Source organism: Ovis canadensis, chromosome 12, assembly GCF_042477335.2.
Source record: "Ovis canadensis isolate MfBH-ARS-UI-01 breed Bighorn chromosome 12, ARS-UI_OviCan_v2, whole genome shotgun sequence".
Classification (NCBI taxonomy): domain Eukaryota; kingdom Metazoa; phylum Chordata; class Mammalia; order Artiodactyla; family Bovidae; genus Ovis; species Ovis canadensis.
In genome coordinates this window covers 39,816,886-39,836,627 of record NC_091256.1, presented here as the reverse complement: position 1 = coordinate 39,836,627, position 19,742 = coordinate 39,816,886, and the positions used below count along the sequence as shown (strand labels likewise).

General features: G+C 36.3%; 1 protein-coding gene across 2 annotated transcripts in view; it reads left to right on the top strand.

The window, feature by feature from the left end:
* Positions 1-19,742, top strand: part of LIN9 (lin-9 DREAM MuvB core complex component) — an 87,958-nt gene that overhangs the window by 48,235 nt on the left and 19,981 nt on the right. Inside the window, exons 8-11 of one of the 2 annotated variants that reach the window (XM_069545480.2) lie at positions 3,812-3,945; positions 5,679-5,798; positions 6,288-6,389; positions 9,526-9,606. In XM_069545480.2, coding sequence (XP_069401581.1) covers positions 3,812-3,945; positions 5,679-5,798; positions 6,288-6,389; positions 9,526-9,606 — 437 coding nt within the window. The remainder of the gene's footprint in view (positions 1-3,811; positions 3,946-5,678; positions 5,799-6,287; positions 6,390-9,525; positions 9,607-19,742) is intronic. The other variant, XM_069545481.2, reaches the window with a different exon arrangement.

Below are 19,742 nucleotides of genomic sequence, written 5' to 3'. Positions count from 1 at the left end.
ACTCTGCTAATATATCATCTCTTTCAGTTTCTTCCTACTATACTTTTATTCTGGGTAAGAATCACTCTTTTTTATTTTATTACATGTCTAGTAATTTTTGGTTGAAAACTAGATGTTTTAGATAATGTATTATAGCAAGTCTGTTTTCTTTCTTTCTCTTTTTTTTTTTTTTTTTGAGAATTGTGTTTCCTTTAGTAACTTGCCCTGGGAGCTCAGATGGTAGAGAAATCTGCCTGCAATGCAGGAGATTCTGGGTTCAATCCCTGGATCGGGAAGATCCCCTGGAGAAGGGATGGCAACCCATTCCAGTATTGTTACCTGGAGAATTCCATGGACACACATGGAGTCACAAAGAGTCAGACATGACTGAGCAACTGATACTTTCACTGTGCAACCACCAATATCTCTGCTCAGTTTTTGTTTGCTCTTTTATTTATTTTTAATAAATAAACTCATGCAGACTTAGTGGTCAGCCAGCGACTTAGGCAGAGGTTGTACTCAAACATCTTAATCCAGATAGGCCTTAGACTAATCTGTGTGTGGAGTTGGGTAACACAAACAAAGTTGATGTCAGTTTCCAGGTCATCCTTTTGTTTTTGCTCTTTACCAGACTCTTGGGTCTTTCCCACCAAATCACATAGTTTTCCATTTAGGCAAAAATTTACGGAGAGTTTATTTCAGTCTTTTCATGGCTCTCTATTTTACAGGATCTCCCTGTTAAACTCGTGCCTATTCTGCCGCTCACCTCAGACAGGACTGCATTTTAGGCTTCCAGAATTCTTATTCTTCCCTCATTGAATTCACCACGCTTAGCTAACGCAGTCACAGGTTTTTACTCACTGGTCCACAACCAGTCTGCCCCTCTGGCAACAAACAGCACTGTTTCCATGACCAACCATACACTAGAAAAACTCATTTCACCAATCAGGCTGTTGGTGATGGTGGAGTGTGAATAGCCTTTTGCAAAAGGGCCACTGAGTTCACCAATCCTTACCTGAAGTTCTAGCAATTTTCCAATAGTGCTCATTTCTTAATTGTTTTCTGCATTTAGTCCATTTCCAGTACCTTGAAATGGTAGTCTTTGACAATCTTTTATAGGCTTATACAAGTCTTTTTGCAGAGAAGAATCACCAACCTCTTCATACTGCCATAACTAGAAATTCTAATTCTCTGTTTGTTTATTCAACTTTATTGCTCCTATCTTCTATATACCTGTTTAATTTTCCCTTAATTGGTCAAAGACTGAAAATGATATTTTAGTCTTCTGCACGTGAGTTTTTAATCAGTTGATCGTTTCAAGCAGTTTTGCAATGAACATTTGTGTTCTATTAAAATGATATAATTTTTTCTGTATATAAAAATAGAGAATCTCCATGGACAGAGGAGCCTGGCAGGCTGTTCAGTCCAAGAGTTGGATACAACTAAGCGACTAAGCACAGCACACAGCAAAATGTGTCATTTTGCCTAGTTTAACACCTTAAATGTTGTTATTTTTTCACCCATGCTGGTTGTTTCCCTGGATTTTCCTGATGTTACTTCAGACTGAATTTAAATAATAGTGGCACAAGAATTCATCTATGTGAGGGATCCCCAAGACCACACCCAGGTTTGGTTTGGCGACTCACTAGGAAGACTCAAGTGTGTGTACAAATGTGACCAGTCACTCAGTTGTACCTGACTCTTTGCAACCCCATGGACTGTAGCCCACCAGGCTCCTCTGTCCATGGGATTTTCCAGGCAAGAGTACTGAGTCGGGTTGCCCTTTCTTCCTCCAGGGCATCTTCCTATCCCAGATATCAAACTTGCATCTCCTGCATTGGCAGGTGGATTCTTTACCACTGAGCCACCTGGGAAGCCCCAGAAAAACTCAAGAGTACTTGGCAAATAGTTGTACTCATGGCCATGGCTTATCACAGAAAAAGATACGAAGCAAAATAAGCAAAGGGGAAAGTCAGTTCAGTTCAGTCACTCAGTTATGTCCGACTCTGCCACCCCATGGACTGCAGCACGCCAGGCCTCCCTGTCCATCACCAACTCCTGGAGTTTACTCAAACTCATGTCCATTGAGTTGGTGATGCCATCCAACTATCTCATCCTCTGTCGTCCCCTTCTCCTGCCTTCACTCTTTCCCAGCATCAGGGTCTTTTCAAATGAGTCAGTTCTTCACATCAGGTGGCCAAAGTATTGGAGTTTCAGCTTCATCATCGGTCCTTCCAGTGAATATTCAGGACTGATTTCCTCTAGGATGGACTGGTTGGATCTCCTTGCAGTCCAAGGGACTCTAAAGAGTCTTCTCCAACACCACAGTTCAAAAGCATCAGTTCTTTGGCACTCAGCCTTCTTTATCGTCCATCTCTCACATCCATACATGACTACTGGAAAAACTATAGCTTTGACTAGACAGACCTTTGTTGTCAAAGTAATGTCTCTGCTTTTTAATATGCTATCTATGTTGGTTATAACTTTTCTTCCAAAGAGCAAGTGTCTTTTAATGGTGGCTGCAGTCACCATCTGCAGTGATTTTGGAGCCACCAAAAATAAAGTCTGTCACTGTTTCTGCTATTTCCCTGTCTGTTTGTCATGAAGTGATGGGACCAGATGCCATGATCTTCGTTTTCTGAATGTTGAGCTTTAAGCAAACCTTTTCACTCTCCTCTTTCACTTTCATCAAGAGTCTCTTTAGTTCTTCACTTTCTGCCATAAGGGTGGTGTCATCTGCATATCTGAGGTTATTGATATTTCTCCTGGCAATCTTGATTCCAGCTTGTGCTTCATCCAGCCAGGCGTTTCTCATGCTGTACTCTGCATCTAAGTTAAATAAGCAGAGTGACAATATACAGCCTTGACATACTCCTTTCCCTATTTGGAACCAGTCTGTTGTTCCGTGTCCAGTTCTAACTGTTGCTTCCTGACCTGCATACAGATTTCTCAAGAGGCAGGTCAGGTGGTCTGGTATTCCCATCTCTTTAAGAACTTTCCAGAGTTTGTGGTGGTCCATACAGTCAAACGCTTTGGTATAGTCTGTAAAGAAGATGTTTTTCTGGAACTCTCTTGCTTTTTCAATGATCCAAGGGAAAAGTACATGGGGCCAAAGTCTAGAGGAAAACAAGTGCAAGCTTCCAAGAGTCCCCTCCCTATGGTGTCACACAGGACTTGCAGAATTCCTTCAGCAGCAGGTTGTACTCGCATTTATGAAATGTTGTCTACCAAGGAAACTCATTACTCAAGGTTTTTATAGGGGTCTGGTTATGTAGGCACCTTTTGCCTGGCATATACAAGAATTGGAAAGCTGGTAACCACATTGTTTGCACAAACAATCTGGGCACAGTTAGCCACCTTTCTTAGTATGGCAGCAGGTGGGAACACTCTCCCACTGTTCAGGCTCCCAGAAGTCAACCTTACAGGCAACACTTTCTTAGGATACCATTCTGAAGCCTAGTAAATCTTTTCTGCTTAGCAACCTTGTCTTTTTTTCATTTGAATTATTCCTAGTGCTTCATTCATGAGGATAAAGACCAAGTTTCTTTTGTTGACTTTTTTAAAAAGTATTTTCCTCCTAGTTTGGTAGATACATGGTTTCATTCATTTATCAAATTAAGGATCACCATTTATAGTTTTGTTGTTTGTTTCAAAAGTTTTAAAATTGTTCTTCTAAACCTAAAATAAAGTATTAATACATAACTTTCTTGGAAACTTTATTAGACAGCAGTACTGTACTTTCTCCACTTTGAGGTACATGCTTGGAGCAGTTCTGCACGTGGGAGTTTTTTGTGTCCTAAGTACCATAATGCCTTTTTGTTTCTTTTTTCAGCTCGATTACGTGGTGTTCATGATGGTCTCTTCACTGGACAAATAGATGCTGTGGATACTCTTAATGCTACTTATAGAGTAACATTTGATAGGGCAGGGCTTGGAACTCATACTATCCCTGACTATGAAGTTCTTGTGAGTATTTATTTCCCAACACATATTTGGTTTATGCCTATAAAATACGTTTTGTAAAGTTTTCTTAGGGGCTGTATTTATGATAGAATGAAGATTTCAAGTCTCAAAGGAGGAGATCTTTAGGGGTTCCTAGCCCTACCTCCTGAACTCCTGGAGCAGAACTCTAATTTTCTTCTACATTTTCCAGAATCTAGTATCCCTCTGCCTTCCTTACACCAAATTATAGTGTGACGCAACTGATCAGTCTTGACTACACAGCTGCACAACACTTGGACCTGGGGAGTAGCTACACAACACGTGCGTTTCTGCTGTTTTTCTAAAACAACTGAAACAGGTTGTTCCAGTTTACGAAAACAAGTTGTTTTGTAAAACAACTTTGAAAGTTGAAGTAACATCTTGTACTTTGAAATATATATTTTTTTATATGTTCCTGTTTTATCCTTAGAATATACAAGGTGGATATTAATAACCTCCACTTTTCGTAAGGTGAAACTGAGACATAAGTACATTAGGTGATTTATTCAAGGCTTTCAAGATGGATTCTTGCCAGGTTGAGTCTTGAATCCAGATCTTTTGAACTTCTGATATAGTCCATTAAACTATTGAACCATTATTTCACGATCATGCTTAATTTAGCAAGGTAATGGAGATTATATACTTTCCTAATAAGTTAAAATATAAAGAGTAAATATAACTCTGATAGTTTTTTTAATGAGTAAAAACTTTTTGAAAAAAAATTGTTTGCCGCTAAGTATAATGGAAATTTAACTGTTTACATTAATCCCCCTGCCTCTTCATTCCTATGTTATAAACTTGATTTTTAAGGATTCTGAACTTATAATTAAAAATCAAAATTTCTTTATCTCCTTAGTATAAAAATAGACTGTTTTTCTGCTTCATACTTTAAAAAAAAACTGTGACTCTGCTTATTGTAAGAGTTTCCTTATCAAACATACTTTAGAGCGGAGTAGGAGAGAAAGACCAAAGAAGGCAATAGCACCCCACTCCAGTACTCTTGCCTGGAAAATCCCATGGGTGGAGGAGCCTGGTAGGCTGCAGTCCATGGAGTCGCTAAGTCGGGCATGACTGAGCGACTTCACTTTCACTTTTCACTTTCATGCATTGGAGAAGGAAATGGTCACCCACTCCAATATTCTTGCCTGGAGAATCCTAGGGACAGAGGAGCCTGGTGGGCTGCTGTCTGTGGGATCACACAGAGTTGGATACGACTGAAGTGACTTAGCAGCAGCAGGAGAGAAAGACAGTTTGGACTAAATATAGAGCAAGTTATTTCAATCTTTATTTTTTTCATTAAAGGATGAAATCTTTAAACCTCCCATTTCAAAAGAGAAAAATTACTTTTCTGTTGCATTAATGTAATTTCCTTTATGAGATCACCAAAACATCTCTCCCTTTAGAGATAAGAATTACCTTTAATTACAGTGGGTAATATTCAAATAGTCTTTAACACAGAGACAGCCAAGGGTGGCCATAGACCACTTTTCTTTCTTTCATAGACCACTTTCTTCTTTTTGTGGGTTCAGCATCTTAGGAGCCAAGTAGTATTCATACTTCTGATTTAAGTTCTAGCCCTTTGATCTTTGTAGTTAATATATTTTATGATAAATCATAATAAACTATAGTGTACATTTAATGCTAAAATAGAATTTTTATAAAGCTAAAATGATTGGTAAAGTTCTTCAAGTTTTGGGGCCTGTTCTATTTTCCCAAAGAGTAATGAGCCTCATGAGACGATGCCAATTGCTGCCTTTGGACAAAAACAGCGGCCTTCTAGATTTTTTATGACTCCACCACGGTTACATTATACTCCTCCTCTCCAGTCACCGATTACAGTAAGTAATATTTTTTAAATATCACCAGTAATTTAAATGATTATTATGAATGTAAACTATGTCCTTACGAAATATACATTGATTGATTGTAGTAACTTTAGGTGGTGCCCGCATTATTTGGAGTTGTCAGATGTTAAATAAAAAGCTAATAAAATAAATAAAATAGTTGCTTCAGCTTGGAAATATTTTCCTTTTTATAGGATTTCTAATAGAATATTAATTATAATAGAATTTGCTCTTTATTCAAAATTTTATGATAGTTCCTACTGTGTAGCACAAAGAACTATATTCAATATCCTGTGATAAACCATAATGAAATAGAACATTTTAAAAATGTAACATATATGTAGAAAGGAATCACTTTGCTGTACAATAGAAGTTAGCACAGCATTGTAAATCAACTATACTTCAATAAAATAAAGTTTTTAAAAATTAAAATGCTTCCTTTTGAAAGGTCAGTGGTTAAACGGTTCCCTTTTATTCCCATAGGATAATGATCCCTTATTAGGACAGTCACCTTGGAGAAGTAAAATTTCTGGCTCTGACACTGAAACATTAGGTGGTTTTCCAGTAGAGTTCCTTATCCAAGTGGTAAGAATTGCTCTAAATATTTTGCTCATTTGTTAAAAAAGAATTCAATATCTTTTGTGTTATTAAAGTTGAAAATTTTCCTAGGACCAAATATTTTTACACTTTTTAAAATCATTGTGTTTTAAGAACTCTGTTATTTCCAACAAAGCTTGAAATTAAGTTATAACAGCCAGAAAAGACTTAGAGGTCTGTTTTTGTTGGGCTTTTCTTGGGTTTGGTTCTTATTATTTTGCTATGTTAAGGACTCTAGCATAAGTGTTCTAGCATACACTCTATGAAATTGAATGGTTAGCTGTTAATAAATTGTATAAATATAAAGGTTTTTATTTAGTAACCTCAGTAATCCTGCCATTATCAGTCACCTCAAAACTTACGGTGTGTTGGCCAGCTCTCTGGTTAGGAGGAACTTTAGTTTTTTTTCTGAGACTACAAATAGCTATTCATTTGCTAAGTACTTAATGATTAGACACAAAGAAATCTGAAGCTAAAGCGAAACAAATAGCAATTATTATATACAACAGTTTTCCTGAATAGCCTAACTCTTAATATAATGAGCTGTTTGTTTTGAAAATTAGGTTGAATAAATTATTTAGTTTGACTCATAGTCTAATGATGTTTGATTTGTTTCTTTTCCTCTCCTTTTTCTTTTTTGAAAATAAAGCTGTTTGGCTTGGGATAGATAAAGTCTTTATAAATAAAAATGTTTATAACATAAGCCATTAAAATATTCAGTGTTACCTTTTACAATTAATGTTATTTTGAGGAAAAGTCTTGTCATTTGAATGGCATTTCTTATTCCTTAGTTGTATGTTGTTAATTATCCTTGGACTACAGAATTACACCTTTTAACTTTCAAAGGTAGATTTTTTATATGAAAAATTTTAAATATGAAAAGAACCAAGGCTTATCATTTCACAACTAGGACACTTGTTTTTTAAAGACATTCTTTCTTTTATTAAATACTGGAAGTAAAAACAAAGCTGATATGTCATATTTGGGCAAGGGGTAGAGGGAGATGGGGAAGGAGGGTGAAGAGGCAGAGGAGTGGGGAGCAAGAGGTCTACCAGCAGAGGGAGTCAGAAGCCAAATACTAATACACTACTTCTAAAGGATTGATGTTTTTATTGCTGCTTAGATGTTTTGATTGCAGTGCTTAATTTTAACTTCAAAATCTATGTGTAATGCCTAGTTGAAACACTACTTTCATTATTTTAAGCTTTCTAGCAGGTAAAAATAAAAGCCCGTTTATGTACTTGTCTTTTGTAATATCTAAAGTTTTATGAAACTCAGGTTTGCTTTTGTCGAGCTGTAAGATATGTTTTTGTCTTTGTTACTATTTTTTCTTATGACAAAATAAACAGCATTTTTTGCTAGTTTCATAATTCATAGTTCGCAATGAATTTTTTTTCTTGGGGTTAGGGATTTTGAGGAATCTAAAAAGACTGACCAACCCTCTCTAAGAGAGGACTCAGTTTTGAAAAGAATGAGAAGGAAACAGCATGATTTTCTATCAAAAACTAACAAGAAACACAAAACTGAAAGAAACTAAAAACGGGAGAAAGATGTTGCCTTCATCCATTTTCTACTGTTCCTTACTCAGTAGAATCACACAGTTTTCCATAAAACCCAACAACTAAAGACAGGAGACCAGTCCAGAGCTCTGGACCTAAACTAATAAGGGTCAGTGTGAGCAAGTATATGACATATCTTACCAGGCCCTCCCTCTACCTGTATCAACTTAGGTCAGTTTTTTTATTTTTATTTTTTTAATTATCAAAAATTTAGTACATATGAAAGCAGGCAGTTGTATAATGTATCTCTCTGAACCCATCTTCTAGCTATAGCAGTTATCAAAAACTCCTGGCCATTTCTATTTCATATATACTCCTACCCTTTTTCTCTCTTTTGAGACATTAAACATCATATCATTTATCTGTAAATATTTTGTTTATGTATCTTTAAGTGGTAAGGGCCCTTTTTTTAAAAAAAAGACATAACTGTAATATTATTATTACATCTAAAAAGTTAATAAAAACATGTCTTAATATCATCACATATCCAGTCAGCATTCCAGTTGTCTAGTTGGCTCTTAAATATTGGCTCTTCTTTTCTCCCGTTAACCTCTTTGTTGAATAAACTGTATTATTTGTTCATGGAGTCTCCCACTGTCTGGATTTTGCTGACTGAGTTTGTAATAACATCCAGTATACTCTTCTGTCTTTGTACTTCATGTAAATTGCTCATTGAATATAAAGGTTTGATTTGATTTGGGTTTTTCATTTGATTGGTATAGTTGTTTTTATATGACTACTTTTATGCATACTTTTGTATTCTGATAGGATGTGTAGTAGTAGTGCTCAGCCATGTGCAACTCTTTGCGACCGTGGGCTCCTCTGTCCATGGAATTTTCCAGGCAGGAATACTGGAGTGGGTTGTCATTTCCTACTCCAGGGGATCTTCCCAAAGCGGAAATCAAACACACATCTCTTGTGTCTCCTGCATTGGCAGGCGGTTTCTTTACCACTAGCTCCACCTGGAAAGCCCTGATAGGATACCCCTATTTTTTATCTCTTTTTAAATATATTGTTAGCTGCTGCAAATTATCAATGCCTAGATCCATTCATTCATTAGGATTGCAAAATGGTGCCATTCTTGTTCTTTGTGTATTAGCTGAAATCATTTTGTGAGGAAAAACCCCCAAATCTACTATTTGGTTACCTAATGGCATAGTTTGTATAGGAAAGGCAGGATAAATGCTTGATTTGTTGGCTTTGTTTTCCAGTTGATGAGTTTGGTTACTAGTGTTCTCCAACAGTGGTTAATTTTGTTGAGTATCGGTCTGAATGCATGGATTTTAACCTATTTGTGCTTCAATTAATTATAGTTATTATTCTGATTGGTCCACACGTTGTTCCAGTGAAAGCTTGTTCAGGTTGACTTTTGATGTACCTGCTTACAGTGGATTTTAAAATATCTTCCTCTCACCCAGTCAGATTTCTAAAATAGTGTCTGTGCTATATTTATATTGAAACACATCTGCTAAAATATCTTAGTGGAAACTTACAAGTTTGATGTCTACCTGGTATATTTAAGTGCCTCTCTTTATTCCAAAACATCTCTTTTTCATTGTCTGTAGACCAGACTATCAAAAATTCTCATGATTAAAAAGGAGCATATCAAGAAATTAAGGGAAATGAACACAGAAGCAGAAAAACTGGTAAGGATTTTTTTTGTTTTGTTTACTTGTCTCATTTTCAAATGGTGGGGGCTTCTATATTTAAGGGTTGAAAATATTTTATGAAAGAAAACCTAGAGATAACTGTTATTTTAAAATCCTGATTTACTCTCACTATGTTTTATTATGCTGAACACATGCTTAATTAGCAATACAGTACAGTTCATTACTCTAGACCTCCTTATGTCATTGAATAGGATTAATGGATATATATTAGATTCTTAGACAGTTGACATGAGTGTAGAATTCCTAGCATTGGTGCTTCTAACTAAGGAAATCATATTAGCAGAGGTTATTCAAATGGCTCAGAATAAATAAATCAGGAAATATGTAGGCTGGTATCTTTAGGTTATCTTGACAAAGCTTATATCCTATTTTATCAATCTAATGAGTATAAAATATGAGAGTCAATTCATAGGAGAGAATTATCAGAATTTTTTAAGATGTAGAAAATATTCACTAAGAAAGTTTTTTAATCATACTGAAAGTCATAGTTATGATTTTATAGGATGGTAAATAGTTTTTATCTCAAATACCATCTCCAACTGATTAGAAATGATTGCTAGAAAATATGAAAGAAAAGGAGAGCTCAGTGACTAGACTTGGAGACAAAGGGCTTTAGCTAATTACCAGTGTCTGTCATGAGTACAAGAATAGGGAGTTGTCAATACTAATCACCTCTTGCATGGAATGGTGTGAGAGGTAGGTGTGAATAAACAGCTGGACAAGTAGATACAGAACTGAATGAGGAATAGTCTTCTTGTAGGCATTTTTTAAAATCTGAACATGACTTTTAATTGTCCAATTCAAACCTATCATTTTTATGGAATTGAAAACTGAAGACCAAAGATGTTAAGGGATTTTGACCTAAGATTTTGCTGCTATTTAGTAGTACAGATACCAAGACAGGCTTCTTGGTCCCAGTTTAACTCATGTAGGCATGTTATAAAATTAATATTGTCAGATACTCAGACTATCAAAGATCGAAAAAAATTAGGCATAACATATTGCTGTTGTATATCCTAAACTTAATAATATTAATGTGCTTGCTTCTTTGCTACTAGACTCTCATTCTTATCTTGGTTTCCATTAGTTCTACTTCTGCCCTTTATTCTATGGTTTTTCAATGTTCCCCCGCTGCATTTCCTCTGATCATATCATCTTTTCCATCTTGAAAAAAGTGTTTAAGTTCCTCAGTTGTGCCCAGCTCTTTGTGACCCCATGAACTGTAGCTCACCAGGCTCCTCTGTTCGTAGAATTCTACAGGCAAGAATACTGGGGTGGGTTGCCATTCCCTTCTCCAGGAGATCTTCCCAACCCAGGAATCGAACCTGGGTCTCCTGCATTACAGGAAGATTCTTTACTGTCTGAGCCACTAGGGAAGCCATTTCATCTTCATGCATAATCAAATTATTTTACTTTCATACCACTAGCTAGGACTTTTCCCTGTAGCTGGGTTTCACACCTTAAAGTATTAGATTTGACTCAGCTGAATTAATGTTACCTACTTTTAAATAAAGGCCTATTTTGATGTCGGCTTGGCTTCTTAGCATATGGGAACTCTACAGAAATCTAATTGTCTTGATAGACTTTATAATTTTATTTATGATTAGAAATCATTTCTATTATAAAAACTCAAATATTGTGAAACTAGTATATGGTATCAGAGAAGGCAATGGCACCCCACTCCAGTACTCTTGCCTGGAAAATCTCGTGGACAGAGGAGCCTAGTAGGCTGCAGTCCATGGGGTCGCAAAGAGTCAGACACGACTGAGTGACTTGACTTTAACTTTTCACTTTTATGCATTGGAGAAGGAAATGGCAACCCACTCCAGTGTTCTTGCCTGGAGAATTCTATGAACAGAGGAGCCTGGTGGGCTGCCGTCTATGGGGTCGCACACAGTCGGACACGACTGAAGTGACTTAGCAGCAGCAGCAGTGTATGGTTTAAATATGTTTTTATGCTTAGCACAGGGATTTCTTCTTCCATGCATTTACTTGCATATTTTGTTTTGTTTTTCGAAGTATGGTTGATTTATGGTATTGTCTTAGTTTCAGGTATAGAGCATACTGATTTAGGGCTTTTGTCAGATTTATATTCCATGATAGGTTGTTATAAGATACTGGGTGTAATTCCCAGTGCTATTCAGTATTTTCTTGTTGTCTATCTATTTTGTATGTAATAGTTTATATCTGTTAATCCTATCCCCCTAATTTATCCCTCCCTATTTTCCGCTCCTTTGGTAACCACTAGTTTGTTTTCTGTATCTGTGGGTCTTTTTCTTTCTGCATACACATTTATTTGCATTGCTTTTTAGATTCCACATATAAGTGATATCATGCAGTATTTTCCTTCCTCTGTCTGACTTATTTCACTAAGCATAACACTTTCTAGGTCTGTCCACATTGCTGCTAATGGTTTTATTTCATTCTTTTTTATGACTAAGTAATACTTGTGTGTGTGTGTGTGTGTGTGTGTGTGTGTGTGTGTGTGTCTTCATAAACCAATCTGTTCCTGGGCACTTGGGTTGTTTCCATTGTCTTGGCTATTTTAAATTGTGCTGCTATGAATATTGGGGTGCATGTATCCTTTTGAATCAGTGTTTTCATTTTTTCTGGATATATACCCAGAAGTGAAATTGCTGGATCCTATATATTTTTAGCTTTTTGAGGAACCTCCATACTGTTCTCAGTAGTGACTATACCAGTTTACATTACCAGCCGTGTACAAGGGTTCCCTTTTCTCCACATCCTGACATTTGTTTTCTGTAGACTTTTTGATTATAGCCATTTTGATGGTGTAATGTGATACCTAATTGTGGTTTTCATTTGCATTTCACTAATAATTGCTGATGTTGAGCATCTTTTCATGTGCCTATTAGCCATCTGCATGTCCTTTTTGGAGAATTGTCTATTCAAGTTTTTTGCCCATTTTTGGATTGAATTGTTTGTTTGGTTTCTTAGAGTTGTATGAGCTATTTATGTATTTTGGATATGAACTCTTGTCAGCCTCATCATTTGCAAATATTTCCTTCCATTTCACAGTTGTTTTCTTTTGTTGATAGTTTCCTTAGCTATGTAAAAGTTTTAAGTTTAATTAGGCCCCATTTGTTTATTTTTGCTTTTATTTATTTTGCCTTAGGAGATTGATCCAAGAAAATATTGCTACCAATTTCTGTCAGAGTATTCTGCCTCTGTCCTATGAGTGTTACGGTTTCAGGGCTTACATTTAGGTCTTTAAACCATTTTGATTTGGTTTGGTTTGTTTTTTGTATAGAAAGTGGCAGGGTCAAAATGTATCAGCATTTTAAAGATTTAATTGTACGCCTAACTTAAGATGGTAGGCTGGACATGTGTTTTCTTCTTATCCCTTACAATTTCCACATAAAATAAGTACGAAAAAAAAGTAAATAGAATATATGGAAACAGATTGTTTAACAATGTATGAAAGGGGTTTTTTGTTTGTTTGTTTGTTTTTTTACATTTTCTAACGTGTTGGATGAAATTAAAACCTTGGCTAAAAGAGGCTGCATGTTGGAACCCTGAAGAGACTCCAGGCCAAGAGTTGCAAATATAATAGAGGAATGCAGAAGTGAGATGCTATACTTTAAAAGGAATTGATTTAATTTCTGTTTCCACATTTCCAATCTTCATCCGAGTGACAGAATGTAAATGTGGCTTTTACCCAAGTTAAAAGGAGAGAAAGAAACTGACACTCCTGTAAAGAATTTGAACATACTGCTTGGGAAAAGTTAATGTGCTTCTGCTTTTGGTAATGGTAGGCTAGATAATTTGGATTAGTCTTCCTAATCCAAATAGTTAAGAACAGCTACTTCCTCTGGAATAAAATGTAAAAACAAGCCAACGACACTGAAGCATTAATGAGATATTTAAGAATTTTAGGGATAGGATCTAGGAAAAGAATTAAACTCAGAAGGAGGATTCTGTGTTAGGATTCCTTTTTCTTAGGGCCTTATGCAAATTTCAGAAAAGATGGCTGAGAAACCAAGTGATGTTCTCAGAGGGCTTACAAGAGCAGGAAGGACAAAAATTAGAGTCCAGAGAACCAGCAAGGGTTGAGAGAAATTGGCAAATTCCTTCCATGTTCTGGATTGTACCCCAAAAAGGCTACATTGGCCCAGCTTCAGATTATTTTATCTCTGAAATTGAACTAGGTTGATAATGGAGTTTCCCAGGTGGTACTAGTGGTAAAGAATTCTCTTGCCAACGCAGGAGCCGTAAGAGATGCGGGTTTGATCCCTGGGTGGGGAAGATCCCCTAGAGGAGGGCATGGCAACCCACTCCAGTATTCTTGCCTGGAGAATCCCATGGACAGAGGAGCCTGGCAGGCTACTGTCCACTGGGTCTCAAAGAGTCAGACGCAAGTAAAGCAACTTAACACACACAGGCCCCAAGCAGCCATCCAGAAGTAAGTAGTCCTCTTAGAGGAATATAATATCATACTAGACCTGAAATTATTTCTATAGTTAGTAACATACATATCTAATACTCAATTTTAAATCCCAGAAACAGTAGGAGACATGATAACACTAACAAAAAACACAAGAAAATATGAACAGAGGGCAGATTAAGGAGAATGTTATTTTTAGACATAGATTTTGAATGCTTATTTTGTTTAACGAGATGAGACAAAACATAGTTTTAGAAGAGAACTAGAAACAACAACAAAAATGACCTAACGAAAACTCAGGAAATAAACTACAGTAATCAAAATTTGGAATTCAATTGGTAGATATAACACGGCAAATTAGGAACAGCTGAAGAGAGAGCTAGTATTTGAGAACAGATCAGAATAAAATGTCCAGAATTAAGGATGGAAAGATGGATAGAAAGTACAGAAGAGAGGAATAAGAAATAAGGGATATAGTGAGGAGTCTAACATGTCTGATAGGGTAGCAGGAGAAGAGAAAGAAAAATGAGACAAAAGGAGAGAGAATTTTTGAGAGATAATAACAGTTTTTCAGAACTCTCAAAATTCAACAGGCTACAAATTCAAGACCCCCATAAATCATAAGGTGAATTAAAAGCTAATGACTCTAAAACATATCATAGTAAAATCACTGAAAGCTAAACACAAAGTGAGAGGTATTTAAAGTACCCAGAGTAGGATGGAGATGGGGAAGTACTTTCAAAAAAAGTAACAGTTTGTTTGACAGCTCACTTCTCCACAGAAAACACAGAGGACATAAGAGAATGGAATGACATCTTTATAGGGCTGAAACAAAATTACTGCCAACCTAGATTTCTATATCCAGTGAAAATTTCGTAAGGATAAAGTTAATACAAGGACATTTGCAGCCAAGTTATAGAATTTGTTACCAGAATACCTGTAAGTAAAGGAAATAATACAGGTTTTGTTCAAGCGGGGGCGGGGGGTGGGGCTTGTTTAAGGCACTTAAAGTTTCAAAAAGGAATGAAAAACAACAAAAAGAATGAATATGTATATTAGTCTAAGTGTCACCATATAAAATAATAAAATTGTATCTTGCGGCATTTAAAATATAAAGGTTTAAAAATAGAGTCCAACATTTGTTTGTTGGTTAGGGTAAGGAGTGTGTATTCCACATAGATTTTGAAAAATGAAGAATGTACATTTTATTCTCTAAGGTACCTATTCAGATAATGGTTAAAGATTAATAACTACCAAGCTTATCAGGGGGAGCTGCCTGAGGGAATGGAACAATTAAGTGTTCACTCAGTCCAAGAGAAGGCAACAAAGGAAAGGAAAAAATGACACCAAACAAGTGGGACACATAGAAGGAAAATAGTAAGATGGTAGATTTAAATCTAAACATTTTGATAAATAGCATTGAGTATAAGTGGGCTAAATTTCTTAAATAAAAAACACAGATTGCCAGACTGGATGAAAAATAAAACCCAGTTCCTACCATACAATTCAGCAGTTCCACTCCTGGGTATGTATTTGAAGAAAACAGAAACACTAATTCAAAAAGATACATGCATTTCAATGTTCATATCAGCATTATTTACAGTAGCCAAGATACAGAAGCAACTTAAGTGTCCATCAACAGATGAATGGATAAAGAAGATGTAATCTGTATATATGTGTGTACATGTATATACGCACATGCATGCATACACGCTCACACGCACACAGTGGGGTATTACTCATCCATAAAAACAGAAATGCTGCTGTTTGCAGTAACATGGATCTACCTAGAGGGCATTATGCTTAGTGAAAGAAGTTAGAGAAAGATGAATACTACTCTGTGTTATTACTTAAATGTGGAATCTAGAAAATAAACATGGATATAACAAAACAGAAACAGACTCACAGATATAAAGAACTTGTGGTTACCAGTGGGAAAAAGGTAAGGGGATGAGCAAGATGGAGGTAAGGGATTTAGAGTTACAAAAAACTACTATGTATAAAACAAATAAGCAACAAAGATACTACACAAAGAAATTCTTTGTACTACACAAGGAAATTTAGCCATTATTTTGTAATAACTTTAAATGAAGTATAATCTATTAAAAAATTCTGAATCTGGAGAAGGAAATGGCAACCCACTCCAGTACTCTTGCTTGGAGAATCCCATGGAGGGAGGAGCCTGGTAGGCTACAGTCTATGGGGTCGCAAAGAGTCGGACACGACTGAGCGACTTCACTTCACTTAACACTTAATTAAAAAAAAAAAAAATACTGAATCACTGTGTTGTATACCTGAAACTAATATATCAGTTTAAATAGTTATAAATCAACTACAACTTTTTAAAAAATCCAACTGTTTGATTCTTGAAAGAGACACATTTAATATAAGAGAATCCAGGGTAAAATTGTTAATGTATGAAACGATAAACACTACAATTGTTCATTTATTTATTTGTGGCTATGCTGGGTCTTTGTTGCTTTGCGGACTTTTCTCTAGTTGTGGTGCATGGGCTTCTCGTTGCAGTGCCTTCTCTTGTTGCAGAGCAGGGCTCTAGGGTGGATGGGCTCAGTAGCTGTGGCACATGGGCCTAGTTGCTCAGTGGCAGGGATCATCCCAGATTAGGGGTCAGATCCACCACTGAGCCACCAGGGAAACCCCAGCAATACAAATTTTAAAATAACAACAGAAAAGCATGTAACTGTATTAGTATCTGATAATTAAATGTAGGGCAACAGATATTACTGGTATTACTGGATATAGAGAGATATGCTTTCTAATGAAGAAAAGTTTAATTCACCGTATCTTACTGGATATAAAGAGGTGTGATTCTTAATGATGAAAGGTATAATTTCAAAATAATAACTCGAAATTTATATGTACTTAATAACATAGCATCCAAATATATAAAGCAAAAAATTGGCAAAACTCAAAGGAAAAATACAAATCCACTGTTGTAGCAACACAGTTTCCATAGCCCTCTTAGGAACTAATAAAACAAATAGTCAAAAATCAGTTAGAGGGTTTCCCTGATGGCTCAGTGGTAAAGGATCCACCTGCCAGTGCAGGAGACACGGGTTCAATCCCTAGTCCAGGAAGATCCCACATGCCGTAGAGCAATTAGGCCCGTGCACCACAACTACTGAGCCTCTGCTCTAGAGCCTAGGAGCTACACCTACTGAAGCCTGCATGCCCTAGAGCCCATGTTCTGTAGCAGGAGAAGCCACCACAATGAGAGACCCGTGCACTGCACTTCTCTTTTACCACTAGAGAAAAAGCCTGTGTAGCATTGAAGACCCAGAGCAGTCAAAACTAAATTAGCTAATTAATTAAATTTTTTAAAATCAGAATTTATACTTGAAAAACACAGTTAACAAGTGATTTCATTAGCATGTGGAGACAGTTACACCTGCCAACTGTAGGATACCTATTTTCAAGCCTGCGTGGAATATTTACAAAAATTAATTGTACACAGGTCTTAGATCAGATTTCAACAAATTGAAAAATGATTAAAATTCTCCAAAGTAAGTTTTCTGACCACAGTAGAGATAAATTTAGAAGTTAATAACTAAAGGATCAGTTCAGTTCAGTCACTCAGTTGTGTCTGACTCTTTGCAACCCCATGGACTGCAGCACACCAGGCTTCCCTGTCCATCACCAACTCCCAGAGCTTGCTCAGACTCATGTCCATCGAGTTGGTGATGCCATCAAATCATCTCATCCTCTGTCATCTCCTTCTCCTCCTGCCTTCAGTCTTTCCCAACATCAGGGTCTTTTCGAATGAGTCAGTTCTTAACTAAAAGATACCAAGAATAAAACTCATGCTTGAAAATTAAAGAATACAATGCTAAATAAACCATAAAGCAAAGAATGAGTTATCAGAGACCAGAAAATATTTTTAATTTAGTAGTATTGGAAATTATATACATCAAAATGTTGTTATGTAACCACGCCTATTTTAGAATAAAAGGCATATTTAAATTGAAGATGGACTGAAAAAAATTAGTGAGTTACATCTATCTCAGTAAGTTAGAATAAGAACAACAAATTAAATCCAGAGAGAAAAGTAATGAAATAGAAAACAAATCTAAAATAGAGATGATCAACAGAGTAAAGGTTCAGCCCTTTGAAAGACCTAATAAAGTTGATAATCCTGAAAATGCTAATCAGGAAAGATACAAATTACTGCTGTTAAGAAAGAGGGTGGTCCAGTGGTGGGGAATCAGCCTGCCAAGGCAGGAGACATGAGTTCTGTCCCTGGCCTGTGCGCCACAACTGCAAAGCCTGCACTCTAGAGCCTGAGAGCAGCAACAAGAGAAGCCTGCACAGTGAGAAGCCAGGCACTGCAACACAGAGTAGCCCCAGCTAGGAAAAGCCACATGCAGCAATGAAGGTCCAGAGCAGCCACAAAAAGAAAGAGAGGGGACATCACTATAAAACCTGCAGACATGAAAAAGGTCTTGAGAGGATACTGTGGGATTGAATTTTGTGTGCTTCAAATTCATAAATTGATGCCCTAAGCCACAGTGTAACTGTATTTAGAGATAGGGCCTTTAAGGAGATAATTTAGGTTAAATGAGGCAATAAGGTTAGGGCCCAAATCAGTAAGACTGGTGTCCTTACAAGAAGAGGAAGAGACCCCAAGAGATCTCTCCATGTATGCACAGAAGGAAGGCCATCTGAGGACACATGAGAAGGCAGCTTTCTGCAAGCCAGATAAAGTTCTGAAGTTCTGTTTAGAAACCATCCCTGACAGCACCTTGATCTTGAACTTAACAACCTTCATAACTACAAAAAAAATTTATTGCTATTTTTTAAGCCACCAGTCATGGTATCCTGTTATAGCATGCCAAGCAGACTAATACAGTTTATAAATAGCTTCCTATAAATATTTTGAAAATTGAAATGAAGGAGGCAAATTCTTAGAAAAATACTTGTAACACTGATATGGAAAAAAAGTCTGAATAGTCCCATCACTGCCTTATAAATGAATCTATAATGTAAACTTGACCACAAAGAATCTACACCACCAGATGAATTCTTCCATACCAGGGAATTCAACTAAATATTTACCATTACTATCACCTTGCAAAAACTTTTTTTCGAGAATAAGAGAAAAACTAGGAACATTTTCCAACTCCTTTTTGTAATTCTTGAATAAGTTGATATTAAAACCTAACAAAGATATTACAAAAGAGAATAACTGCTAGCCAATATCATTTACGAATATAGGTGAAAGAATCCTAAACAAAGTATTAACAAATGGGAATGTTTAAAAGGTACATCGTGCCAGCCAGTAGATTTATTCCAGGAATGCAAAGGTGGTTTAACATTCAGAAATAAATAAGTGGAGTCTTGAGCCACAGAAGATGATGATGGTCTCCACAGACAGATTATGAAAATAGAATGTAAAACATGTAAGCTAAAATGACCTAACTATCTGGAAGCTCCTCCATTAGGTATATTTACAAGAAAACTTAATATGAAGAGAGTCATTTCCAATGGGGTGGCAGATTCACAAAACATACTAATGTTAAGCAAAATGTCAGAATTCATATTAGCTTTAAAACATTACTTCAGATTCTTTTCCTGTTTAGGTTGTTGTATAATATTGAGCAGAGTTCACTGTGCTATACAATGGATCCTTATTGGTTATCCATTTTAATTATAGCAGTGTATACATGTCAATCCAAAAGAATAGATACAT